The sequence below is a fragment of the Kogia breviceps genome, chromosome 15, assembly GCF_026419965.1.
Source record: "Kogia breviceps isolate mKogBre1 chromosome 15, mKogBre1 haplotype 1, whole genome shotgun sequence".
NCBI classification, from domain to species: Eukaryota; Metazoa; Chordata; class Mammalia; order Artiodactyla; family Physeteridae; genus Kogia; species Kogia breviceps.
This window is the reverse complement of record NC_081324.1, coordinates 330,649-357,919: the sequence shown is the minus strand read 5'-3', so window position 1 is coordinate 357,919 and position 27,271 is coordinate 330,649. Positions and strand designations below refer to the sequence as shown.

The following is a 27,271-nucleotide window of genomic DNA, read 5'->3' as shown; positions in this document are numbered from 1 at the left end:
TTCCCATCACCATGTATTTTATTTATTTCAGCTAGATATTTACAGATATTTGCTGATACAAAAATACAAGGACCAGGCGGACTGAAAGTTGAGGCAATGCCACGCTCACTGCAAGACCCTCCAGCTCCTTGAGCTTCGTGTACTTTCCCAAACGCCTTCTCAGAGGCTTTAAACAGTTGACGATATTTCCACGGGAGAATGACTCCGCGGCACCGTGTGCACCAGGACCGGACAAGGGCTCAGTATCTGTACTTGGTGGAGTAGTCCTTCGGAGACACGACCAGGCCGCGACCCTTCCGGGCCCCCCGGTACACAGTCTCGATGATATCGATCATCTCCTGCTTGTCTTCCATGGCCCAGTTGATTTTGTTGTTGTTGCCGGTACCCAGGTCGATCATGATGTGCTTGTTCCTGTAGGTTGGGGAAAGGGGGGGTCAACGCTCATAAAAATCCTTCTGGAACAGAATCTCGTGAGAAACATGCCTGTGTCTCCCACTGTGAACAAGGACACACACAGTCAAGAGGGTCCACCACTGTCGAGCAGGCTGGAAACCACCTACGTGCTGCTTAAGGAAACGCACGGCTCCTTCCGCGCGCCCTGCGCCCCCTTAGGACAAATAACCCACGGGCCAGTCAAGGCCAGAGGACACAGCCTCGGTCACCTGCAAAGACAAACGGTTCTCCAGAGGCTGCACTACTACACCTGAAATATATACCTGAAATATATTATATATATATGTATATATATGTATATATATGTAATATACCTGAAAAAGGCAACGTATGCGTTTGTCATGGTGTTCTTGTGGGCACGTGGTGTAAATTTTACTGAAAGCCATACTAATTGTAAAATAAATATATTTTGCATTTCTGTAATTCTTCACAGACTGACCTTTCAAGACGCTTCTTTCTGAAATGAATTTATACGCGCACTGTATAAAATAAAGACATCAGCGCTTGCTGTACCAGCTGCACTGACTTTCATCCATTTAGCTTCCTGTTTCTGCAAGGTTGTGCGTCTGGCCCCCGTTGCTGTTCCATGGTGCGTGCCCCGTCCATCCCGAGGTCACAGCGGGGCCTCCTTTCAGCCAGGGTGAGCTTCCAAAAGTCAGACCTTATGCTTCTCTCCTGCTGCAGACACTCACTTCCAGGAACCTTCCAAGTCCAACGCACGGACCCAGGAAACCGGGCGTCTGGGCCCCGCCACGCTCTCTGCTCAGCACCCGCCACTGCCCGGCCCTCACCTGTCCGTCCTCCCTCATCACTGCAGGTCCCCAAATGTGCAGCCTGCGCTGCCCTGCGCCCCCGCCTGCCCGTGCCACCGTTACCCAGCAGCCTCTGAGCACTCCCCATCACCCGCTGCACTCAGTGTTTGTGCCTCCGTAAATGCCTGCTGCAATACTGTGATCTGTAGGAAAAATATATACTTGGTCACTCAGAAGAATATATTTATCCTAGGTATTAGGTCTTCACCCACAGATCCTGGCTCAGAGCTGCCAAAACCTTCGGAACCTCCTGCAGGAAGAGTGATGGGGTGTATTCGGACTCTGGTCCTCCGTTCCTGAAGACACTTCAGGGCCATAAAGGTGAAACGGGCGCATAAGCACCCTTTCTGTGACAGTGAGTCTGTAAATGACGGTGACCTCTACACCCCACCAGCAGGGTGTCCAAGAATAGCCCGTTGGCGCAGCGAAGCCTGCACACACGCGCACACGCACACACGTTGCAACTGGGCCCGGGAACCCCTTTATCACGGGTCCCCTTGCATCTCCCTGGCTCCTTGTGCTAATTTTCTCAGCTGTCACCGTCAGATGACGGTCTGTGATGGGAGGAACCCTGTCTCATCTGACTTAATGTCCCAGCACTAGACGTAAAAGCCAGCAAGACTCTGTACATATATCTACTTGGTGCATAAATTAATTAAAATACTGTTACTGCGTGTCTTAGAATCCTGGAATCCTGCGTTGCAGAAACAGTAGAAGGTTTTGTCCCCTTTCCCAAGTGCAGCATCAGTCCTGAGCTATCAAAGCACACGGCGGCCGCGGCGCCACTCGACTCCTTTCTGCAACCTCCTTCCCCGTCAGGGCGGCCCCGCCCAGGTGGGCCCTACGCAGTGCGCTGCCCGTGGCCCACCTGGAGGGCTCTGGGAAAACGTGAGGAGCACGGCAGAAAAGGCCGAGATGGCTGCACGGCAGAATGTCTGGGACGCGCCCAAGTGCTGAGCGGGGACACCAGCCCGGGACACATAAGCAAAGTCTTGAAGGTGCCGCCTGGTTCCGCACTGCTTGTAGTAAAATGAGGGAGACAAAGCGGAGTAAGACCCGTCAACCCAAAAGATTTCTCAGCCTCTCCAGATAGCAAAAGATGCTGAAATACAGAAACGGCTGCTGAACCGTCGACACAGAGGCCACACCACCTTCTGCTGAAGCCTAGAAAAGACCTAAAAGCCAGAATGTTTGGTCACAGGACAAGACCTTCCCCCAGGAAGCAGCCGTCGGGCAGAGGGCAGCCCCGGTGCCCAGGACAGAAACCTGACTTGCCCAGGCTGAGAGGGACAGAGCACACACGGAGAGGAGCCGATGCAACCCCAAAATGCTGCTGGCAGGAAGCAGGTTGGAAAATGAACCAGCTGCAAATGCCTCTCATAAAAAAGGCAGAGAAAACTGGGTAGAACCCTCCCAGGGGCAGGCACTGGGCCAGGAGCATCAGAGCCCCCTTCCAATCCCTGACGCCCCCCGGTGAACCCAAACTGCTTCCTATGCCTGTCCCACACTGCGTCCTGGAGAGGGGGCCACAGATAAGAGCTGTGTCCATGAGCTGTGCTTAATGGGTCACCTGAGAAGGCCTCATCCACACCCAGTTTTGCGCATGGGAGGGATATGAATCTTTGGGAGCCGGAGGGCAGGCCGCAGCAGGCAAAATGCTAAAATAAGCCCTGCTGTTTCCTGCCCTAATCCCTGGGACTGTGCTACGATGAGACACCAGGCCTCTGGTCTGTAGTTACACTGCACTGCAAAGGGGATTCTGCAGATGTCCCTAAGGTTACGCATCAGTTGATTTTACGATAGAGACTCTCCCGGATTCTTGGGTGAGTCCAACCCAATCACAAGTGCCCTCGGAAAGCTGAACGCGAAGTTGGGGCAGCTGTACGAAAAGGACTCAACTCCCTGCTCAGGGCTTCGAAGACAGGGGGGCCTCTAGCAGCAGGGAGGGGCCCCGGCGGAGACAGACCTCAGACCCCCAATCACCGGGAGATGGATCCAGCCCACAGCCCCCGAGAGCCAAGTGGACTCTTCCCTGACCAACTGCCTACGTGACAGCCCAGCCCGTGACTCCGGCCTCGTGAGACCCCAATGCACGACCCACTGAGCCTACCTGGACTCTGTCCTACAGACCTTGGGCTCGTAAATGGTGTTGTTTCCAGCCACCAAGTTTGTTACAGAAAATAGAAACCAAATACACACCCTGCACACTCCACCCAGACCTTCCTGGACCATCAGGGAGCTCTGCTTCTGCCGTATGGCCCGACGTTTATGTTGCTACTTACCAACTTTTGTAGTAACAATAAACAGGACGAAATTTTGACAAGTAAAAACAGTATCTAATGGTGATTGCTTTCCAAATTAAACCTCCACAACAGCATTTTTTTTCCACTCATGATGTTACTTAACTTTATTATATCAACAAAGGTATATGCGTCTGCATCAGACTCTTGTGTACCTAACCAGTAGTCACTCCGCGTTTTCCTTTCATGCAGAGCCTGTCAATCATGGGTACAAATTAATTTAAGGCGATTAGGGAAAGTCTATTCCTTGCGCCAATGACTGACTGACTAGGGTTTCACAACAGAATTTTTCAGCTGATAAAAGATTTTTTTACAAGATTTTGTATTTACAAGCCAAGTAATTAAGTACAGGTTTTCCTCTTGGATATCACAAAAGGATGCTAAATAGAGTCATTGATACCTTTAAAAAGTGAGTTATTTTAAAGACATTTTTCATCAACACATTAAATTTAAAGGTATCTTAAATTTCAGTCAGAATGTCTCCCATTTAATGACACTTCCCCTAGGTTCCTGGGCAGTTATTTCAAAAGGGTAATTTGTTACTGAGTAAATGCTAAAACTGGAATTGCTACTTTGAAAATTATTTAAAAGATTGATTGCCTGGTGATACGAACTATATTGTGCTATGACGGCATAACTGACTTCCTGCTAACTAAAAGAATCGAAAGAATCTTGATCGCATTAAACTTCCAGACCGTCTACTCAATTTAAACAACAACTTTAAGACAAGAGAACATACCTGAAGAAAAACATGACCGTGCACGGATCGTATAACTCATACATTTTGTTGAAGTCAGGTACTTCTGTAATATCCACAAGATAAATAACTGCGAAATTTTTAACCTAAAAGTAAAGGAGATTGGGGGAAAAAAAACTAAAATAACAAATCAACTTTTTATTCTGTAAAAGCACATTCAAAAACAAAAACAGAAGAATCTGTGTATAACAGGACAATTTTCAGACTGACTCGGCAACATTTTTTCCCAGTAGAGCTGCCATGTAGGAAATTACTTCAAGAGGATCCGGGTCCTGAGCGACTGTCCATTAACATCTCATTTAATGTTTTTCAGAACAGCAAATTATGAGAATCCTGCAGAAAACGTCCACAGATAGATTATTCACGCTGATCTAGTAATAAGCTATATGAACTTTTCCAATTTGTACTTTCACAAATACTGAATTACACGCATTAAACAACTGCTTTAAAACATGCCTTTGGAATTCAGCCACACACTCCCCTCTTACTGAGGTCTGGACACTTGCACATGCTAACGGCCTAACACCCCAAATCACACTGCAGTTATCTAAGGTTCTTTAATTTCTTCCGTAGCTGCAAGCTCATCAGAGAACATCTGGAAAACCCAGAAAACCATAAATAAAACAACCTTCAACCCCAACACCCAGAGCTGACTGCTGAGAACATACTTTTACTATATTCTTTCCCATTTTTTCTGGTATATATGTTTATACTCTTTTAACAAAATGTGATCATAGAGTGATCACACTACAGGATTTTGCATCCTGCTTTAATTATGAGTATCCTCTTATATGAATCGTATACTTTACATAAGAGAAAAACAAAAACAAAATTTTATGGCTACATAACAGTTTACCAAGTGGCTATGCCATTATTTTCACCATTCTTCTGTTATTTTCTTTGACTTGTCATGAATATAAATAATTCAGATTTTCATTGATATCAATTATTCACATGTGAACATTATTACCCTTAAATTCGTATACATACTTCATTATTTCCTAAGGATAAACACCTAAAATAGAATCTTTAGAACAAAAGACATGACATTTTAAAGGCTCCCTGTAAATACTGTCTCAATGCCTTTTAGAAAGCTTATACCAATTTATATCGGGGGTTGAATTATGTCCTTTCACCCCACGAGAAGATATACTGAAGTCCTGACCCCCAGTACTCAGAATGTGACCTGATCTGGAAAAAGGGTACCTGCAGAGCTCATCAGTGAAGGTCAAACGAGGTCATACTGGAGTGTGACCCCTAATCCAATCTGACTGGTGTTCCTATAGGAGAAGGGCCATGTGAAAACACACCAAGGGAGAAGCCGCATGATCACGGAGGACTGCCAAGGGGCGCCACCAATGGCGCAAGACGCCAGGAGCTGAAAGAACCAAGAGGGGATTCTCCCTTGAGGGTTTCAGAGGGAGCACGGCCCTGCCGACACCTTGATTTCGGACTTCTGACCTCCAGGCTGTGAGATACTACATTTCTGTCGTTTTAATAGCCCGGTTTGTGGTGCTTTGTTACAGCAGCCCCCGGAAATTCATAGAAAATGCACAACGTTTCTTCATATAAAACGAACTCTAAAAACCTAACTGTAATTTACAGGTGAAATAATATGGTATTTGGGATTTGCTTTCAATACTGCAGCACGAGAAGTGTTTGAGGGGTTAAACGGTACAAGACTGACAAACTATTGCTGATTGCGGTAGGTACAGAGGAGTTCACGGTTCTCTCCCCTTTACTTGGGAATACGAAGAAGTATTTAATACGGAAATTTAAACCACCATCACCCAGAAAAAGGAGGGAAGGAAGTTTACATTTAGTGGGCGCTCCTTTCGTGGACAGACCTCGGTGCTGAGGTAGGGGAAGAACGGGTGTCTCTCCCGGCCACCCCACACGCCCCTTTCCTGGGGAAAGGAGAGAACACACCTGTGGAGGGCGGAGAGGGTGAGCTGAGCACCACGTGTTCACGTGGCCGCAGTGGACACGGAGGGGGAGGACCGGGCAAGCACAGCCACGCGCTGGCGGAGCTGCTTCCCGGCAAAAGTTACCCCGCTGGTTTTTAACGTTCTGCCCGCATCCAATTTCGCTAAGCAGACATATTTTATTCCTTCCCACATAATAAAACAGATATTATAATGAAAAAGATAGATACTAACATCACAGTATAACCAAACACAAACACAAACACACACACACACACATCTGCCTCCTAAAGCGTAAAGTGACAATCCAACAAGAGTCCCAGACACCTTTCAATCCAATGAAAGCCAATTGGTTCTGGTTCCTAGAACGTCCAAATCTCCAAGTTAAAGCAGAAATCGACTGGAGAAACCACATTCTCTTAAAAGTTACTAGAATATATCTCAACTAGTTCATGTATGAGGACGTTCAACTATCCCAACTCAATGTCATATAATTTTCACACTGTAAACGCTGGTTTTTATGTGAGACTTTCTAAAAAGGCCTTATTTTCTTTTGCCTTCAGTGATGAGTAAGAAAACTGTAGCTCATTCAGAAGCAGAAAACAACTGACACTACGGGATTTCATTTTCTCTTCCCCTCCACATAAATCACATCATGGTAAATGTGAAGCCTCACCAGGTCGGAATCCACACCTGCGATATTTATTGAAAGAGTGAACTTTAGAAATAAACTTCTATTTCAAAATTCAGGAAATATATTATTGTCACTATGGACTTAATTACCTAATCCTGAGTTCAAAGAGACCTGCATTAAGAGATGGTCTGGTCCCACTTCCTCCTTAGAGGAGGTGCCCTGACGGGTCCTCCAGCCCCTGCAGCCCTGGGAGGAGAAGGCCCACAGCACCAGCTGGCCTTTCTCTAGTTCTGTGACCCTCTCAGCTTCTCTCCTCTGGAAGAGCTTCTCCTAGAGGGGGTTGCATGGATTCTATCATGATGCCTCCGACATGGGCTGAACTACTTCTCCTGAATGTTTCACATCAATTAATGAATCTGCAATTAACTAGAACCCTTGTTCATTTTTTATATAAAACTGAAATAAGCTAGGTGTCTATGATCTTTCCTCCATTTAAAAAATGTCCATTTTGAAAACATAGAAATGGAACGGAAACATCACTGCTTTGTTTCCAGCCCAGTATTTTAAAAACAAGTTCTATAATTTGAAAGTACGTGACAATCAGGAAATTCCCTGGCGGTCCAGTGGTTAGGACTTGGCGCTTTCACTGCCAGGGCCCGAGTTCAATCCCTGGTTGGGGAACTAACATCACACAGCCACGCAGCCCAGCCAAAAGAAAAAAAAAAAAAAGTATATGACAGTCAAATAAAATCAATAGTATATAAGTGCTTTAAAATGAAAAGTAAGTGTTTCCCTTTCCCCAGATCCACATGTTCTCTTGTGAGCAAACTGCATACACTGTGCTTTTCTCCAGCTAATGTCATTAACCAATGTTTCCCCACGGTATTAAATAAAGCTCTTAGGAAATCATTTTTAATGGTCAAATAGTATCCCATCCAGGGGAGAAGATGCTCCACTTTCAGTCCTAATGGCCCCATTTCTGAGCCTGGACAAACTACTCCGCGGCACCTGCCTCGAGGAGCCGCCGTGAGGACCACCCATCCCCGTGACTGGCCTACGCGCCACACGCTGGAGAGCCCGGTCACGAGCGTGCTCCCCCTTCACTGGGTATCACGGTTCTTTCCAGTTTTGCTATCAGTCACAGCAACAGTCTCAGGGAGCCTAAGGCATGGCTGTCCTCAGGGCTCTTCACCCAATGCCGAGCTGCTTCCCAGGGGCGGTACCGGCTTCACTTCTGCCTGAGTGTTAGATCGGCTTTCAACATATGCCCTAAGAGTTAGACCTCTGATACACCTGAGAAATGACAGTACACTATTTTAACGTGTGCTTCTTTGAAGTGTATTTAACCGTTGGCATTTCCTCTTTTTTTCCAGTTCTGTGCCCATTTATCCACAGGGGTCTTACCTTTTTAAATGGTGCTTTAAATTGACCTGCAGGAGACTACAGTATCTACAGTAATATTTTGCCCACTATATTTGCAGTAATGTTAACCAGCTGTTGAATAGTATTTTTTTTTTTAAATCAAGAACCAGATGTACAAATTTCCCTTCCATTATCAAGTTGTTTTCTAGTACATGTTCTTTTGATTGTCTAAAATAGTAACTGTCCTTCCCAACCCTGCTGCCACACATTTTACAGGCAGCCTGCTTCTTCAGCAAGTCAGTGATTACGCAGTTCAGTGGTCCTGCCCGCTGCCGGGTGCCTCCAGGTTAATGTAACTCGTGCAAATCACCAAGGCTGAAGGCCCTCGGCGCTGCCAGCCACCCTTCTGTACAGAGCTCCTCCACTAGCTAAGAACCCACCTAAAATTCTAGAAAAAATGTTCCTGACTGTCAATTGGCACTATGTATTTTTTGTCTGTTTGTTTGTTTTTTGCGGTACGCGGGCCTCTCACTGCTGTGGCCTCTCCCGTTGCGGAGCACAGGCTCCGGACGCGCAGGCGCAGCGGCCACGGCTCACGGGCCCAGCCGCTCCGCGGCACGTGGGATCCTCCCGGACCGGGGCACGAACCCGCGTCCCCTGCATCGGCAGGCGGACTCTCAACCACTGCGCCACCAGGGAAGCCCTGCACTATGTATTTCTGAAGTGTCAATTTTTACATTTTTAGGTAGTTCACTTCAAAGCCATCAGAAACCTGCATGATAACTTCATTTTCTCAAATTACTGTTTGCCCTGACTGGCTGCTGGTTCCTATGAGATTTTCCTCATTTGAGCATAAATTTCTGCTGATTCAACCTACTTTACCTCATGCTTACGAATGACCCCTTGAAGTCATTCCTAAGTAGTTCCATGAATACATTTACCTTACGTACAATCTAATTAGCACATATGGCTATGAGATAGTATCACTGAGGTTTTGCATATTTTAAACGCTATCTGTATGAGCTTTGTAAACAGACCAAAATTAAACATCCCACTTATTCTTACATATGATGGGATTTAGAAACAGTGAGCTGTGGCCAAGTACGTTCCTACAAAACGGCAAGACAGCTCAGAAGTACACCAGATAGTCTCACTTCGAAGCTGTACGTAAAATCACCCACGACACAGGAACCTTCATTTTGGTTATCACTCTACCAAACTCCAGGCATCTGTCAAATCTTTAAACATCTCTCTATGTTTTCCGTACGGCTCAAAACGAGCGCAGCATGCGACGGGGCTGGAGCTACCAAGCAGCGAGTCGGTGAGCCCCGTTCCAGGAGGGACAGTGCGGTCAAGTCCAGCCTCAGCGCTGGGACTCGTACTCACTTTAACACAGCTGGGTTATCCAAACAGGGCTCGCAACAAGACGAGGAAGATGCCCTCATTATCTGCTGTTTCTGCAGAGGGAGATAGACAGTTAAATTGTTCTTTATACTAAAACCTTAAATTTCAAAAATTCCTGTTGTGCTTCCCCAAGAAGGGCTTCCAGAATTTTAAACTCATATTCTGCCCTTATACTAAGTAGAAAATAAAACATTAGTAGTCTTGTAATGCATTTCAAGCTTGCATTCTGAATAACTATACTATAATATAGTATTGAAAGTTTATTAAAATAGAAATCCAAGTTTTGGACAAAAGACATGGAAGAGCTTAAAAGACCAAAGAAAAGCACTCGAAGTGAGCCCAGTTAAACTGTACCAAAAGAGCACGTTTGCTAGTACTACAGCGATTTGGTCTCTGACTGATGTATAGGGATTAGAAAAGAACGGGTCTGGTAAAAGTCCCTAAAAACGTAAACTGACACAAAATCTGCCTCCTAGCTAAGAGTATCTTGCTGAGTTTTGCTCAGATACGAAGAGCAAACAACCCTCACCCCTCTGCCCTCCTAGCCTCGTGCGGGGGGCAACCAGGTCTGGACGCCCCCTGGTGCAGAATCCAGACCCCACACACCTACGTTATTTCAGAGTCAACACCGCAGTGATTCGCTTACTGAACAGTGTCTGTGTCCATCTTCACTGAAGTCTGCAGTCTCTGCCCTTGACTACTGTAGCTTAAGCCGTGCAGACATGACTCCCTGACACCACCTCACTCTTGACCTCTGACGGGCCTGGGAGGACCCCTGGGGGAGAATCCTGCTCTCCTGAGTCCCCCAGGCACCTCCTGAAGCTCGCTCAATGTCTTGGCACCCAAGAGGAAGAAGAGGGGAATGGCTATAATCACAGCACTCCTACTCTGACCCTGACCTCGTTGAGGGGATTCTGAAAGTCATGTCAGAATTCCCTGGGGAACTTCCTTAAAAAGCCGTTTCTGGACCTCGCCCCAGACCTGTAGAATCAGGATCTCTGAGATGCACTTTGGTTAAGTATTCCGAGCGATACTTACTCGCCGACAGACACAGAAGGACGGTCCGTAATGTTCACAAGGTCACCTCCCCCAACTCTGCGGGTCCCACCAAATAGGAGATAGTGAAAATTACCGATGGTAGGTCAGATAATTTTTCCTTTCCTAAATACAAAATATATCCTTACAACTGTTACTCTTTACTCAAAGGCGTTATTTTAACCCAGCCCATATTAGCATATCCTACTCCTGTGAAAGAAAAGATGGCTTCAATGTTTCTTACTTTTACTCTTCATTAAAATGAATAACCTCTCAAATTATTACGGAATATTAATAAGTTAAATATTGTATTAACATCCTTTTGCCCTATTGCTACATCTGCAAAAATCTAAATCAAAGTTATCTTAGAATCCCTATGAGACAATTATAGAGAAAGAATTAAGCCCTGGTTATGCAACAGTGCCCTACAATTGCACTTTATTGTCAGCAAACAAAGGCCACAGACAATCCAGTGTACTAAATTTAAGAATTAGGAAAATTAGCTCTAACAAGTATAGTTCTACTTTCTCCCAATGTTTCCCGCATTTAAGTCGCTCTAAGCTATACATCGAGTCACTTAAAAGAGCACCGGTGGGGTAAAGAACCGACCCAAAGAAAAAGAACGGGATTTACTATGCTATCAACATAAATGTTCTGCTTTATAAACGCAACAAATAAACATGGTACCAAAAAAAAGACAATCCTTTTAAACTAAGCTATTCAAAGTAAGCTCCTATGCTCCCTCCAAAGTCTGCAAATGTGTTTTGCTCTGGGCACCACAGATGTAAATTTTTGAAAACACCCTCTCAGTTAAAACCCCTGTAAGTTAATAGCAATTATGAACTTCTTTAGAGGGGAGAGATCATGAACTTCTTAAAAATTTGAAAATCCATGGAAAATTCTCCCAGAAAAGAACATTAAGGTATTCTGACCGATTTCAGGAGCCCATCCTCACATCCCAAGGGACGACAGTCCGTTTGTGAATCCTCTACTACTTCTCTCTCACCGGTGAACGTACCGCACTTTTAAATCTTACCGCCAAAGCAATCCAACACGATGAAATGACCAAACGGAAGGCGGGACGCGCTGTGAGGCGGGGCTGCGTTACCTTTTCAGCTATGCTGTACAGAACCTCGTCCATCTTCATACAAGTAGGGTCCCAGTCGTGTCCAAACCGAATGACGACCACGCGGTCTTCTTCCGAGAGGATGGCCTGATCCACTTGCCAGCCATTGTGCAGGTGCGGGAGCATGTACGACATCTTGGGGCCGACGGGTCTGCGGGAGGGAACCACCGGCCAGCTCCTCCCAGCTCCAGCGCGGCGCACTCACGGGGCCCCCACCCCACCTCACGGGGACTCACACCGCGGGGCAGTCGGTGCGCTGCCGGGAAGGCCAGGCCCGCGTCCGCCTCGTCCCCAGACCCCGACCCCACCAACGGATCGCCTCCGCCCCGCGGCCCAGAACCCAGGGCGAAGGGACCCTTGGGATCGTACACCCACGCCTCCCTCGCCACCCGCTCCGGCCCCCGGCCCGGCACGCACACTGGGCCCTGCGGCTCAGCGTTCCTTCCGGGCGTGGACGCGCGCCCGCAGTGCGTGCGCGCCCGCGAGTGCGTGCGCGCGCCCCGAGCCGGGGCCTGGGGGCCGACAGGGCGGCGCAGTGTCGGGAGTGGCTGGGAGGGCCTTATGGTGAGCGGCTCGGGGTGGGGTTCGGCTGGGTAGGGCTGCTCCGGACCTGGTGCCTCTCCGGTCAGTCCATCGGAATCGGAGCTCTTACGGTGCCACCGGGGCCCGGGCTGGACGGAGAGGATGGCATCGCTGAGGAAGGGCTCGTCCCCGTTTACCCCCAGACGAAGTCCCCCAAATTAATCATTTTGGGGCGGTCACGCTTTCCAGACGTAAACACAGTTGCTTTACTTGTCAAAAAGCAAGAAATTAACAGAAGAGTCCTGGTAAGACTCACATGGGCCCAAATAATTTATTTAAATTAGTATTTCTAAACATTTTTTGTGATAAAATATATATAATATAAAATTTACCATTTTAGCCATATAGTTCAGTGGCATCGTTGACATCCTGTGCAGCCATCACCACTTCAAATACTTCTTTTGTTAAAAAGCTTTGTTGAGGTATTATTCACAGACCATAAAGTGATGCCCCCATTTCAAATAAGATGGTTTTTCCCAGAGTTGTGGAACACTACAGTCTAATTATGGAAAACTTTCATCACCCCAAATCCTGTACTCATTAGCAGTCAGTACCATACTCCTCCCATCCCTTTGGCTTTTGTCAACTACTAATCTATCCTAGACATTTCACGTAAATGGAAGCGTAAGTATGTAGTCTTTCGTGACTGACTTCGTTCACTTGGCCTAATCCTCTCAAGGTGCACCCACACTGTAGCAGGCATCAGCACACTTGACGCTTGAGCAACAGGGGTTTGAGCGTACACATGTACTGTGTGTACTACATGATCTGCAGTTGGTTAAATCTGCAGATGGGGAACCGCGGATATGAAGGGCCAACCGGAAAATTATGCGTGGATTTCTGACTTCCCAGAGGGTCATGGTTGAAGGGTCAACTGTACTTGGTTCCTTTTTGTTGCTGATTAATCTATTGTTTGGATATATTGCATTTTATCTCTCCATCAGTTAATTGACATCAGGGGTGTTTCCACTCTTTGGCTGTTACGAAAAATGCTGCTATGAACATTTGTGTACAAGTTTTCGTATGGATTTTAAGTCTTCATTTCTCTTGGGTATGCAGGTGGCGTGGTTGAATCATGTGATAATTATGTTTACTGTGTTGAGAAATTGCCAAACTGTATTTAAAAGCAGCTATACCATTTTACATTTCCAGTTAGTTTCTAGAGGGATTTGCATTTTTAAAAGAAGAAATGTTTTAAGTCATATGGAAGACAATGTTACAGTGAGACTTTCCTCTCAAATTTCAGCGGAGTTCCCAAGTTGAAGATTAAATGACTTAAAATGCCGTATTCCAAATAAAGAAGGCAGACCAGCTTTTTCCAGATTTTGCAGAGGAGAGAATAGTTTACACACTCTTTGTCCATCACTCTTGAGGATATGGAAGAGGAGGTAAGAAAATGTGTTAGGGAAAAATTGTGACATCGTTTCTTTGGAGGAAGTCGTGGAGTGATGTATACTCCCATTCTCATTCTCTTCTCTTTGGGAAAGAGAGGGATGCTTCCATCCTGCCTCAAGCCAAGCAAAGGAGTTCTAAAAGAACCCCTCACTGTGGGTGGGAAATGGTCAGGAGGCAAAAGACCCTGTCACCCAGCACTGTGTGCTTAGCTGAAGAAATTTCTACATCCAGGCCTGCTAAAGGGACCAGAGTTGAACTCTTGGGAGAAACCCTCAAACTTATGCAGTGTGCTCTCTTTGAAAGTGGCCAGTGCTCAACCTTACTTACCCAAAGAGCAATGTAAATATCCGACTGCAGAAAAATAGATAAACTGCGGTGTACGTTTTTTTTTTTTTTTTTTTTTTTTTGTGCTACGCGGGCCTCTCACTGTTGTGGCCTCTTCCGTTGCGGAGCACAGGCTCCGGACTCACAGGCTCAGTGGCCATGGTTCACAGGCCCAGCTGCTCCAGGGCATGTGGGATCTTCCCAGACCGGGGCACGAACCCATGTCCCCTGCATCGGCAGGCAGATTCTCAACCACTGCTCCACCAGGGAAGCCCGCGGTGTACTTATTGATATTATATAGCTGTAAAGATGAACGACTACACCTCCATGTGTAAACGGGGATGAATCTCACATACTGACAAGCTTAGAAAAAAAGCAGGTTACAAAAGACTACATAAGGTATAATTCCATTAATATAAAATGCAAAAATATGCCAAACCAGACTATATTATTTAGGCAAATATCTATCTATCTGTATCATAAAATTCAAGATAGGAGTTATATCTGGAGCAGCAGGGAAATTCAAAAGTAGCGGTAATGGTATATTTCTTAAGTTTGGTGGTATATAGCCAGGGGCTCATTTTATTGCTGTTTTCATAACATGCATATTTTATAACATTGTGTATTTAATTTAAAAGCTAAGGGCAGTTTTATCAAATTCTAATCTTTTCATTATATTTACTTCCAACTGAACACAGCAAGGGATTCTGGCAATTTGTGAATTCTTCTTGCTGGACCAAATTCAATAGAGGCCCTCTGGCTAGGTAGCTGGTTGGTAATAAAACTCCAAATAATCTTTTCTGACAGGTAGTATTCACTTTTGCAAGGCAAAGCTTTCTCAAGAGCTTTTTTATGATCTTGAGATAGAATAGTAAAACTCTATGTCCTCATTCAGTCTAGACTTTCCAAACAGTTCTAAGACGCTTTCCTCCCTTATTTGTATTTTATTTATTCTTTAGTTTTTCAACAAATATTTATTGAGCATGTACATGTGCCAGACAGGATATCAGGTGCTGTTATCAAGAAATAGAACAATAACAAGACTGAGTCCCTGCCCTCATGGAGTGTAGTCTAGCAGCAGGCCTGACATTACACAGAAGATCGTACACTGAATTTGGATTCACAACAAAGTCCTACAGGTAAAGACTTTAGGGTATTAAGAGAACATTTAGCAGGAACACACTTAGTTTAAGGAGTTCACGAAAGGCTTCCTTAAGGATATTACGCTTAAATGGGGACCTGCAAGATGAGTGAGAACTAGGGGAAGAGCTGGGGTCCAGTCTGGGCAGCCAGGGAACAAGTCCACTGCCAGGAGCATGGCAGTTGGGGGCAATGTGCAGCTTAAATGACCAGAGCACACAAGTAGTTTGCTGGGTGGACAGGCCAGATAATGGGACCTCTGTGCTTAGGATTTTGTACTTTACCATATGAACAAGGCGAGCTGTCAAGGGGCTTTAAGCTGGGGATTAACATGTCAGATTTATATGTCCTTCAGGCATCTAGGCTGCCATGTACAGGAGGAAGGATTGCAAAGGGAGTACTTGAAGAGAGGGAAGTAGGGAGACGAGCATCAGGGTAATGAAAGCTGCCAGAGAGGAGTTCTGGGCTGGAGATAAAAATTTGAGAGCCATCAGAGTAGAAGGCAGCGAGTGAAGCTAGGACACTGGATGAAACACTCATCAGTGTTTCCTAATAAGTGTTCCATTACCTAGTCTCAGTAGTACCATCTAGTCTAATTTTTAAAATAACAGAGATATCCCCAGATAGTATTATTTTTGACTAGGTAAGTAAACACTTGAGTTGATTTTTAATTTACTTAGGGGAGAAAATGAGTAAATAGCAACACAGGTGGTGTGTGACTATGAAAAATGACTGAATTTGTGACACACTGACCCAGAACCGTGGAGACACAGGAGTAAACCCTCGCGGGTGACTTAGAGCAGGGCCTAGGCACTGCCAAAAAGGAGGAGGCCTCCTGCTGCAGGGAGGGCCTGCGTCATCCACTGCCCACTATCCAGGGAAGAAGTCAGTCCTGATCTCAGGGTGAATTTGCTCTTTTACACAAGGCAGCCAGGCACCAGCCTGCAGACCCTGCCCAACAGTGCGCCCCCGCAAGGTCCCCCCACCAGACCACCTAAAACAATAAAATAGCTGATTACTTTACCAGCAGAATGCGTTTATTCAGGAACAGCAAAATATTGCAATTTAAAACGCGCAACCTATGGCAAACCAGAGGCAAGTCCAGAGAACAAAGCAGGGGAAACTCTTTTATAGAAGAGAAGGGGGAGTTGGGCGTGGCTGCTTGTTATAAACAAAGAGCCCATTGGAGGGAACCCCGAGTTGGAAGTATAGTAGCTTCCCATTGGCTGGGCTGTTTGCAGACTCGGAGAAAGTCCTCCTTCCCCGCCTGTAGCGAGGTTGTGCCCTTTTTCCAGCTGGTCTCCAATCGAGGGGGAGTGGTACCCAGAGCTATCCCTTAAGATGGAGCCTCCCGGCTCCATCTTAAATGAGGTTTCTGTGTATTAATTTTCACACTCCCCACGCTGAAGCAGGCCAGCAACCTTCCCCACCACACAGGCCCCCACACTCGACCACCCTGACTCCGCTCCTGAGGGAGGCTCCATCCCCAGCTCGCCCGCCAGGCGCGAGGCCTCGGCAACCCGTCCTTCAGGTGGCTTCTCGCATGCGCACTCCTGGCACCCAGAGTTCCTGGCCGCGAACCGAACGCCGGAGATGTAGGCGCGGCCTAGTTGATTGGGCGGGGCTAGCAGAGGAGGACCAAGCTGTGCGGCTTGGGGCGTGGCCTTGGGCACGGCGGGCGGGCTTAGGGCGTGGCTGGAATGGTTGGCGGTTTGGGGGCGAGGCTGGGAGGTGTGGTCGGCGGGCTTTGGGGCCTGGCTCCCGCGTGGCTGGCCGTGGGACTGCGGCGGGGGCACTACGCTCTTTGACCTCGCGCCTTCGCGAGACTGGGCCTGCTGGAGCATCCCTTAAATCTGGGGTCTTTTTAAAAGACCCGGATGTCGCGGTGTGGGCGGGAGAGTGGACTGAGCTCTGCCGCGTGGTGTGACTGACCTCGAACTTCGCCTGGGGCAGGTGGGCAGCATTAGAATACTAAGACCCTTCTGGGCTCGCAGGACACGATCCTGAAGAATTTAATAAGGAAAATACATTGTTGTTATTTATACCTGCCTTGTTCGAGAGAAGACTTAAGGCGGCTTCAGACACTGCCAGAATCTAAAGGTCATTTTGGACAGGTACTTACTTACTTTTTTCTAAGCTCCAGGCAGTGGCAGATTAAGCTTTAAATGAATAGATTCAGGTATCCACATCAGATTTTATAGTTTAGTCCCCTGCATGAATCCAGGTTTGTTTGTTTGTTTTAATATATTTATTTTTGGCTGTTTTGGATCTTCATTGCTGTGTGGGCTTTCTCTAGTTGTGGCGAGCAGGGGCCACTCTTCACTGCGGTGCGCGGGCTTCTCACTGCGGTGGTTTCTCTTGTGGCGGAGCACAGGCTCCAGGCGCGCGGGCTTCAGTGGTTGTGGCTCGTGGGCTCTAGAGCGCAGGCTCAGTAGTTCTGGTGCATGGGCTTAGTTGCTCCGCGGCACGTGGGATCTTCCCGGACCTCGGCTCGAACCCGTGTCCCCTGCATTAGCAGGCGGATTCTTAACCACTGCGCCACCAATAAGTCCCTAGGTTTTTTTTTTATCTTGTCTTTCTTTTCCTTAATGTTCAGTAGGCCCTGACAAACCATTTCTTAGGAGGGAAGCAACTGTTTTTGCTGAGACACATTGTGACAGTATTGGTTTTAAATTACATTGGATTTGTTGATACCTGGTGACCGGAGAAACCTCCCATAAAGGGTGTAAACAGTGCAGTTTTCATTAAGCTAGAACTAGCAAACACACCCTCAAGGATATGCCCTTTGGTGTATCTTAAACTTTTAGGTACTTTTATCTAGTCATGAGTGAGCAGATTGTTCTCCAGCAAATCCAGAATATCAAGCTAAGGATGATTATAAAAGCAGAGGGGCTAACCATGGCATCACCTGCCCCTCATTATGGAGAATTCTTTTTTTTTTCCAGGCTGTTTTCTGAGCCTCCTTGGAGCAGAATCTGGGCTGGGGATCTGTAGAGGACAGAAAACAAACAACTTTAATTTTATACCCATAGACAGGGCAGAGCACTGCTTGGTAGGTGAGATGAGGATAGGCTTTGAAAGGGATTGGAGAGAGGATAAGAGGACAGAGTGGCAGGGAGAGAAGATAAAAGTCAGTTGGCGCCAGTTTGAAGCAAGTCTTGGCACGTTGGGTATGTGAGGACGATGGGGGGCGTATTGGACTCACCTCTCAAATACTAAGAGAGGAAGCTTCATGAGGAAGTAGGATTTTAAGAAACGTTATTGTGTTGTATGAATTCAGTCTCCCTCTTTGGTGTAAGTTTGTTTGGGTAAATATCTAAATTGTTGTTCAGATTTAAGTATTAGTAAGTCCCGTTCACTGAAGGCTTGCAGTAGGTTCTCCAGGCTCTGAATGTTCTCTTTCACCGTCAGGGCCACCATGACAGGCCGTCCGTCGCCCTCACTTTACGCTGGAGTACGGCGAGTCTCGGAGGGAAGCACGGCCGCGCGGAGCAGCGTGAGCCCAGCGCCCAGCCCCTCCTCTGCACTGGGTCCTGCCTTGTCCTCTGTCTGCCCTCACCCCACCTTTGCTTCTTTCTCCCTGTCCCCAAAACGAAAACATATTTTTATTGGTTGCAGTTGGTGTTTATTTTCAATTTTGCTTTTGAAGTTAAAAAGACCTTCCCTACTCCCCTGCCCCTTGCCTGCCCCCGTCCTTGCCCCTTCTGTGACTTGAATTTGTTCTCTCTATACTCGTGTTACCCCAGAGCTCCTCCTGCCCTGTCCTCCTCTGGGCCCAGAGTCCCGTTGGGCAGTCACAGTTACTGGTCACACATCTGCGTGCCCCCCTCCATACTTCCCTCGCATGAGTGCTATACAAACGTCGGTCTTACTTTCCTTTGAAAGAAGAGGTTGGAAGTTCATTCTACTTTATTTTTCTTTCTGGGTCTCAATTTTACAGGGACTTTAAAAGAAGAAAAGCCTGAATTTAGAGCCTTGGGTGTCTTGAAGGCAATTTCAACAAAGTTAATACATATTCTTTTATTTTTTAATTAAGCAATCATTTCACAAGGAGAAAACTAATTTTTAGTCTGTGCTAGCAGTTCAAATTAAACAGTGTAAGGAGAATGCACAAAGCAGTTAGAAAACGTAGTCTAACTACATTTTCATGTCTGAACTATCACTCTGTTAACCAAAAACAAAGCTGTAAAATTTTTGACTTTTCCAAATTTCACACATGGGTTTATCTTTTGACTTAGACAAAATGCACTTGTGTAAAAATACACCTACTTTGTGGTGAGTTCCTTTGTTGTCAGAATGTTCCCAACCTAACCATCATGTCAGTACTTGTGCATCCAAGGACACCTGCCAGAGGCATGTCCACTTAGCTCTCTTTATGCAGAAATTAGGGGAGGAGAATGAAATGTGATCTTACGGTGCAACTATAAAACACTACCTGTTGATAGCACTCCGGTTTCACCAAGAACGCAGGAAGCCTGGGAGACATTTGATGAGCCGCAGAGCTATGCCAGAGCCAAAGTTCTCGTCTTTCGCTCCTCCGGGCACAGACATCAGCACCCGCAGCAGACAGGGCCCGCGCTCCCTTCTCAGGAAGTTGTTGATGGCGGGTCCCACCTCCTGTCTCGCGCTCCTTTGCTGGACTCCCGGCCGTGAGTGGAGATGGTCAGAGGCCGGTGCTCGGGAAAGGAATTACAGAGTAAGAGGCAGAGCCCAGGGGTGGAGCGAGCTCTTGAATCTGCCCGGTGCTCCCATCCCTGCTGCGTCTATCTGTCCCAGCTGGGACTCTCTCCCTCTGCACATTGGAGCAGCCACGAGTCACTTGGAGGACCTTGGATCTTTTCCACGTACGACCACTGACAATAATGGTGTGATGGACGTGTGTCATTGCTCCATAACCAACGTTAAAGCAGTCAGGAATTGAGACTCCTTTCTGTAAAAATAACTAAAATCTTATCTTGAATGAAACTCTTTTAATCTTTTACTGAAAATCCAAAAAGTAAACACAAGTTTTTTAGCCCATTATGCTCTGAGCTTTGAACACATTGTACACAGTTTTAGCTAAGTTTGTGACCCAAAGATAAAATGCATTCACTAGCCTCAACTCTTGAAAGCAACTGGTTTTCTTTTTGGAAGAAAGCTATAAAATGTTAAAAATATCTTCTTTTTAATTGGCAACAAAGAACATAAAACATTCTTTAATTTGTTTGACAGACAGTAAAAAGTATCTTTTACTTTCACAGTAAAAGATGGTCAGTTTTATACGTTAGTTATTGTTGCATAAAACTCCCCTAAATCTCAGTGGCTGAGAAGCACAAAGCCCTGTTACCCCCTACGTCTTCAGGTTGGAGTCCACGAGCAGCTCACCTGGGTGCTTCTGGCTCAGGCTCCCTCGGGAAACTCTAGTCAAGGCGCTGGCCGGGGCTGCGGTCATCCCCAGGCCCCAAGGCCATTGGCCAGCCTCTTGAGTCTCGCCTCTCACCCACTTGGGCCTTGGCACAGGCGTGCCTCCCAGCATGGCCCTGGCCCCCCGGGAGAGGGGGGAGCGGGGGAGAGCAGGAGCCCCCTTCGCTTCTGCTGTGTTCTCTTCACGAGGAGTGCACTCTAGGCTGGGGGTCTCACGAAGGCATGACCACCAGGAGAGGCCCGGAGGGGGCCCGGAGGCTGCCACCACGGCCGAGGGCAGAAATAAAGAGCCCTGTCGGGTGGGGCGGAAAGTGGCAGTGAAGGGGGCATTGGTGTCTTCCGAGTCCAGCTCTGCTTCATTACAGGTTTTACAGGAATTTATTCAGGAAATAAAATGAATTCCAGTCCTGTTGTAATTTAGAAAATCTAAAGAGCAGTAGAAGAGCATATGGGTTGTTCTCTTGAAGACTCTCTGACAGCAGAAATTGCATCTATCTTTCTGTAGGCCGCGGGCGATCAGGACCTACCCGGAGTTTTGGTGTCTGGACTTGAAGGACAATATGGTATATGTGAAGATCATGCTGGAGACCTGCAGAAACACTTTAATCTCATTACCATGCAAGAATTTTTGGAAGACAAAACACAGCTGGGCCCAAAGACCCAAGCCGTGTACGTCTGGGACGGAAGGCCGGCTGTTCGCCAGGAGCTGCTGCGCAGCCGGCCCTCCTTGAAGATCGTTGCCAGCGTAGGGGCGGGGCTGGACCACCTGGACCCGAGACTCGTTGCCAGCTTTGGTGTGAAGGCGGCCAACACACCACGTGCCGTTTCCAACCCCACGGCAGACCTGGGATGGCCTTGCTGCTGACCGCAGCTTGGAGAGTCGTGGAAGGTAAACAGCCAGGAGATGCTTGTTTTCCAGAGATCAGGTGACAGATACTTAATATCACACCGGATAAAGCCCTGATCTCTTCACACTGCGTCCAGGACTTCGTTGCCCTGGACTTGAAGCCACTTTTGGTGGTTTCAGCCTAGTCAGGGCCAAGCTCGGCACCCAGGCACATGCAGTCCGTGTGATCTGTCTGATACACTGTTTTCTCCTCCACCAAATTCCGCTCGCTACGCAACGTGTGAAGTCCTTTCAGCACCACTGTGGAAATGCCCTTGGGGTAGTTCACTGGCAGGTCAGCATGCTACCCTGGGGTGAAGGCCCACAAGTGAGCGGGCAGAACCCCAGCTCCCCACACACTGGACGTTGCTGGGTGCGTCCCTAGGAGGAGCAGTGCAGCACTTCGGCACTTGGCCGTCGTCCTGGTGGAGCTCTGGGGTGAACGGGCTTGAGGAAAGGAGGCAAGAACCAAGCAGGTTCTGTTTCTTTTTTTTTTTTTCCAATATTTTAATTTTAATTTTTAATTTTTGGCTGCGTTGGGTCTTTGTTGCTGCCCACGGGCTTTCTCTAGCTGCGGCAAGCAGAGTCTACTCTTTGCTGCGGTGCGCGGGCTTCTCACTGCAGTGGCTTCTCTTGTTGCGGAGCACGGGCTCTAGGCGCGTGGGCTTCAGTAGTTGTGGCTCGCGGGCTCTAGAGCGCAGGCTCAGTAGCTGTGGTGCACGGGCTTAGTTGTTCTGCGGCATGTGGGATCTTCCCGGACCTCGGCTTGAACCCCTGTCCCCTGCATTGGCAGGCGGATTCTTAACCACTGCGCCACCAGGGAGTCCGAGCCAGTTCTCTTTCTGACTGCTGGTTCACATGTGCACACTCATAGACACACGCACACACACATGCACACACAAACATATGCACAGTCACACACACATACACATAGTCACAAATGTACAGACACTTGCACCACCAAAACCAACAAATTTTAACCAGGAATCCTCCCTTACTGTGAAAGAAGTTGTTGGGTTTTTTAAAAAAATATTTATTTATTTATCTGGTTGCACTGGGTCTTAGTTGCGGCAGGCAGGCTCCTTAGTTGCAGCTTGCCTGCTGCTTAGTTGCGGCTTGCCTGCTCCTTCGTTGCAGCACGTGGGCTCCTTAGTTGTGGCGTATGAACTCTTAGTTGCGGCACGCATGTGGGATCTAGTTCCCTGACAAGGGATCGAACCCGGGCCCCCTGCATTGGGAGCCTGGAGTCTTAGCCACTGCGCCACCAGGGAAGTTCCAGAAGTTGCTCTTTTAAAGCATTCTGCCAGGCATCCTGCCTGTTCCTGTCATTCTTCCCTTGCAGAAACATTTTGCTGTCGGATGGGACTACGTGAGCCCCCAGGGTCCGCCCCGGACCTCCTGTAACCTCGCCTCCCCTCCAGGCGGCCCCGCGAGGGTTTGTGAGGATTTTGTGTTTGTTGCTGTCCACACTGCCCACTCTGCGTCGTGTTTATTTTAGGTCATCAGTTGGCTGCTTCGCCGCGTACGGAGAACTCTTCTACAAACCAGATGGTTAAGAAGTGCGAGGGACCACGCTGGGAATTATTGCTTGGGGAGCATCGGCTGTAAGATCGCTCAGAGGGCCAGAGCATTTGAAATGGAGATTCTCTACCACAATAGGGAACGCAGGTAAAATTCAGAAAATGGACTTGAAATTAACTGAGCAGAGCTTGCACCGTCACTGCCTTCGCTATACTTTAGATATATCATTCCTCCACTTTTCATACAATTCCCCTATTCTGTTCCTCCACAAAGTAGGACTGATGGTCAAGGAAGGGACTGTGCTATTTTTATGATCCCCCAGAAATGCAGCAGATAATCTTCTCTTCATTGAAAAAACTTCACCAGAGAGAAAAGAGATTTTGGCTCACCTACAGCTGTGCTCTGTTTCAGTTTGTACAGTGATTCTTTGTGACCATGGGAGATGCTGTCCACACTTGAACACACATGACACACAGGTGTATGCTTCCGCCCCCCCCCCCCCGCCCGACCCTGCAGTATTCAGTCCGAAAGCCTCTTCCTGATACTCCACCAGCAACATTCAGCCCAACACCCAGTCCTGTTCATTTTGTCTCAAAACAACCCTCAGACCCGCCTGTTCACTCTCACTTCATCGCCGCCACCTGCCACCGGCCTGGGCCCCGGCCTTCCTCACCTGCAGTACCTGCCCTCTAAGGGGCTGCTCTCTGCTCTCGAACTTCAGCCCCGTCTGCAGACCGGCCACATGATGGCGCTGTTCACAGCCTTTCGGTGGCTTCCGTTGCCGGGGAATAGATTCCCACTCCCAGAGGCAGAGCTGGGAGACTTCACATCAGGACTGCCCCCTTTTCAGTCACCCTGTCTGCACGGTGGATCGTGGCGAGGCTTCGGTAGCTGTCACTGCTCCCCAGTGCGGTGAGGGCCGCCGCAGAGGCCAGGGCAAGGCGTGTGAGGTGGGCAGGGCTTTCACAGTGGCAGTGTGCTGGCCGTTCCTCTTCCTTCAGGTGGCCCGCCGGCCAAGATGTGTAGAAAGAATTCATATATTTTTGTATTCCATATTTGTAGGGCAGTAGCGGCTACCAGGGATGCTGTGACCTCCTGGAGCTTGGAATTTCTGTTGAATAATCAGCTGTCTGGGGTGCCCAGAGCAGGAGTTAGGATTGGACCCAAAACAGAGCACTCAGTCCTGCCTGCACCAGGCCCTTGGATCCTTGCTCTCTGTTGAACAGATGGCACTCCCAGGCTCCCTCCCGTTTTGTTGTTTTTCTCCGGAAATTCTGATGTGTTTGCCCATATGCAGCAATGCTGGACGTCACTGAAAGCATGCCTGACACCATCGGGCTTGTACCAGACTCTGGGGGCTCAAAGTTGAGTGAGAGGAGGCTCCTGACCTCAAGGGGCTCGCAGCCTGGCGTGACACGCCACAGTCTCGGGGCTCAGAGCAGAGACGCCCACGGCGTTTCCATGGGTGAGCCCTGGCCTCGGGGTCCAGCCGCCTCCGGACCCAGGTGGGGGTCTGGCCCAGGGGAGGACAGACTGAGTCCACGGCTCCTCTCAGAAACTCCTTCCGGGAGCTGATGAAGTTCTAACTAGAGAACGTGGTTTTTCTCCCTTGTTCCCTTCATAGAAAATCGGAGGAGGAGGAAGCCTTTGGGGCCACTTACTGTGAGAGGCTGGGTGACCCGCTTCAGCGATCGGACTCTGTGATGTTGGCTGTGAGCCTGACGCCCCAGGCCCGGGGCCTGACCGGAGGCGCGAGTAGAGTGGGAGGGAGCCCACCGCCATTCTCTCAACGTGGGCCGAGGGGCGTGCCCGCCGCTGTGCAGGCTGGGGGCTGTGCGGGGAGGGCCCCGCCCCCAGCCCTGGGAGGGCCCCGCCCCCAGCCCTGGCCATCCTCGGCCTTCCCAGTCAGCCTTTGCCCTGAGTGGTCCGAAAAATCCACCTAGACAGCTGGGTGGTGAGTTAAAGGGGTTTTACTTTATGTTTAGAAATACGTCTGATTTTTGTCTTCACGTCATTTTGAACCTCAAATTAGTAACAAAAAGAATGAGAATGGTACCCTGTGGGGTTCTCAGATCCAAGTACGGGCGTCTCCTTGGGTAGCGGAATCACAGTTTGACCTTCCACGTATAATCAAGCAAAATTTATGGGGATGAATTTTCTGAGCCTCAGTTTAAAAAAATAACTTTGTGTTAGTTTGTTTGGTTGGTTCTCTGACATTTACGTAGAGCTTTGTGTGTTTGCATACACGGGGCTTTAGGCCCCGCGCGATAACCAGATCTTCTGGTGGGTTGGTGTGGCATTTGTGAAGAAGAAAGCCTCGGAGTTCTCGACGCTGGGGGTGCCAGCACACGTGAGGATCGGTGCTGGCCTCAAACGTGCAGGCGGCTTGCCTTTGGGATCGGGGGCCAGAAGACATGTGAGAGCTGGCGTCACCAGCAACCACTTGTGTCTCTCATCCGTAAAACAAGGAAAACAGGGCTTGCCGTGAAACCCCACAGGGCCAAGCTAGTATGCTTGAAGGTTTTCTGAAAATTCAGACCCTGTAGATGAGCAGGAAAGACCAGTGCATTATGTGCTTTTGGTAATGTCAGAGGTCGGTGACAAAGTAAAGATTCTGGAAAAGCAAACACGCCAGGAAAGAGCTTGGGACTAGGTTTCTCCACCAGCAGCACAGGCAGGCTGGGTCTTGACCTGTAGGGCGGCTCAGCCCGCTAGCGGGAAGGAGGTTCCTTGCAGGTCTCTGCTGGGAGGAAGGGGTTTCCTTCTCAGCTGCTGCCGCTATCTTGTATTTGAAATGCAGTTACGGGTGATGTTTGTGGCTGTTTGGTTTTTTAATGTGTACCTAAAACTGCTATCTGGGGGCTGTTTCCTGGAACCCTGCGGTGGCTTTGGGAGGCGATGTGGTGAAGTGGCAGGGCCCAGGCTCAGGGTCAGACAGACCTGGGCTCAGATCTGGGTAGATGCTTTAGAAGCATGTGACTTTGGCTGAGCATGTAACCTACAAGCCTCACCTGTAAAAAGAGTATTGACTTTTGCTGGGTAAGTGGAGGAGGTGGTGAGACAGCATCTGTGAAGGGTTTAGTGCTCTGCCTGGCATGTAGCAGGCTCGCAGTGTCTGAGAACGAAGTGGCAGAAGGAAGTTCACACGCTCTCTGTCAAACCTGTGGCAAGATCAAGACGTGTTTGAACGCTAGTGAAAGTGACCAGAGTGCACTGTCTAACTGTGGGACCTACCGAGGAGGGGTCTCGTCCAGCCAGGTCTGTTAGTTGATCAAGACGCCCTGGTGGACGCCCTTCAGGCCGGGGTCATTAAAGCAGCAGCGCCGGATGTGACGTACCCAGAACCCCTGCCCAGGTAAGGAAGCCACACAGGACCTACGGTTTTCTCCATCCAGGTGGGGCAGTCCTCAGACAACTGTTGCTTTTGGCTTTTGCGGCCGCGTTGAGCCACATGTTGTAATCGTGTAGGGTCTCGGCCTTGGCGGGGCCTGAGCAGGCCCCTGGTGACCCCTCCAGTTCTGCAGTGGGTCAGGCCTCTGCTTCAACACCTCCGCGGACTGGGTGCTCAGGGCCCTCAGGTGGAGACTGCACGGAACAGTCTTTCTCAAATCAAGCCAAGGAGCCCTCCCTTTACCCACCGACCCTGGTTTGCCTTCTGGAGCATCAAAGGCGAACTCTGATTATTCTCCTCTTTACAAACCTTCATGTATTTTAAGACAACCACTACATTTCATCTTAGCCTTTTTTTTTTTTTTTTTTTTTGAGGCTAAGTATCTTCGTATCCTTCAGTTGCAGCCTAAATGATGTCATTTCCAGACACCTTGCCTTCCAGCGCTTTAGATTGTACAGTCCTTTGAAAACGTGCTCCTGAGAATGGCACACAGTACTCGTGTTGTGGCCTGACCACTGTAGAGGAATTACACAAAGGTTGTGTTGGCAGCACCCTTCCTCGAAGCCTCACTGCACCTTAACTCGTTAAGTTTTTAGTCAGCTAAAACTGAAATTGTTATTCTCTCAATTGTTTTTTAAAGTTTATGTGTGGAATTTTACATTTATTTGTATTTAATTTCATTTGCTTGTGTGTTTTGACCCAGTGATCCAGCCTGTTGGGTCTGGAGTCTTGGCTCTGTCATTTGTTTTGAATCTTGATGCTGTCATTCATTAAACCAGCTATTCCTAACTTTGATTCCTCCAGCTTTGATTTCTATCCAG

The 27,271-nt window shown here is 48.2% G+C and overlaps 2 protein-coding genes and 1 long non-coding RNA gene across 5 annotated transcripts; 1 reads left to right on the top strand and 2 right to left on the bottom strand.

The window, feature by feature from the left end:
• On the bottom strand, window positions 1–12,289 carry TXNL4A (thioredoxin like 4A). Of its 3 annotated transcripts, none has more exons than XM_059040491.2 (4): window positions 12,226–12,289; window positions 11,791–11,959; window positions 4,305–4,408; window positions 1–411 (listed from the first exon to the last, which is right to left on the bottom strand). In XM_059040491.2, the coding sequence occupies exons 2-4, from the start codon at window positions 11,941–11,943 to the stop codon at window positions 240–242; spliced, it is 429 nt and encodes a 142-aa protein (XP_058896474.1). In that variant the 5' UTR covers window positions 11,944–11,959; window positions 12,226–12,289; the 3' UTR covers window positions 1–239. The 3 variants fall into 3 exon arrangements, with proteins under 3 accessions (XP_058896474.1, XP_058896475.1, XP_058896477.1); XM_059040492.2 differs by lacking the exon at window positions 12,226–12,289 and adding an exon at window positions 12,045–12,213; XM_059040494.2 differs by lacking the exons at window positions 11,791–11,959; window positions 12,226–12,289 and adding an exon at window positions 9,630–9,700.
• A 123-nt stretch (window positions 12,290–12,412) lies between these two features.
• Window positions 12,413–27,271, top strand: LOC136792626 (putative 2-hydroxyacid dehydrogenase SAUSA300_2254). Its single transcript, XM_067014340.1, is given in 7 exon segments — window positions 12,413–12,635; window positions 13,637–13,778; window positions 21,158–21,494; window positions 21,497–21,541; window positions 23,037–23,124; window positions 23,126–23,206; window positions 24,684–27,271. Coding segments are annotated over 6 exon segments (882 nt in total). The 5' UTR covers window positions 12,413–12,635; window positions 13,637–13,766; the 3' UTR covers window positions 25,003–27,271.
• LOC136792627 (uncharacterized) lies at window positions 16,269–20,209 on the bottom strand. The gene is made up of 2 exons (XR_010836687.1): window positions 19,685–20,209; window positions 16,269–18,237 (listed from the first exon to the last, which is right to left on the bottom strand). It is a non-coding gene; the product is annotated as an uncharacterized lncRNA (long non-coding RNA).

Excerpts from the sequence above, each read along its gene's own strand:
- TXNL4A (XM_059040491.2), bottom strand. The coding sequence starts at position 11,943 with ATGTCGTACATGCTCCCGCACCTGCACAATGGCTGGCAAGTGGATCAG. Across the intron at positions 4,409-11,790 it reads TGTACAGCATAGCTGAAAAG|GTTAAAAATTTCGCAGTTAT; the intron begins GTAACGCAGCCC and ends CTTTACTTTTAG. Across the intron at positions 412-4,304 it reads ACGGTCATGTTTTTCTTCAG|GAACAAGCACATCATGATCG; the intron begins GTATGTTCTCTT and ends CCCAACCTACAG.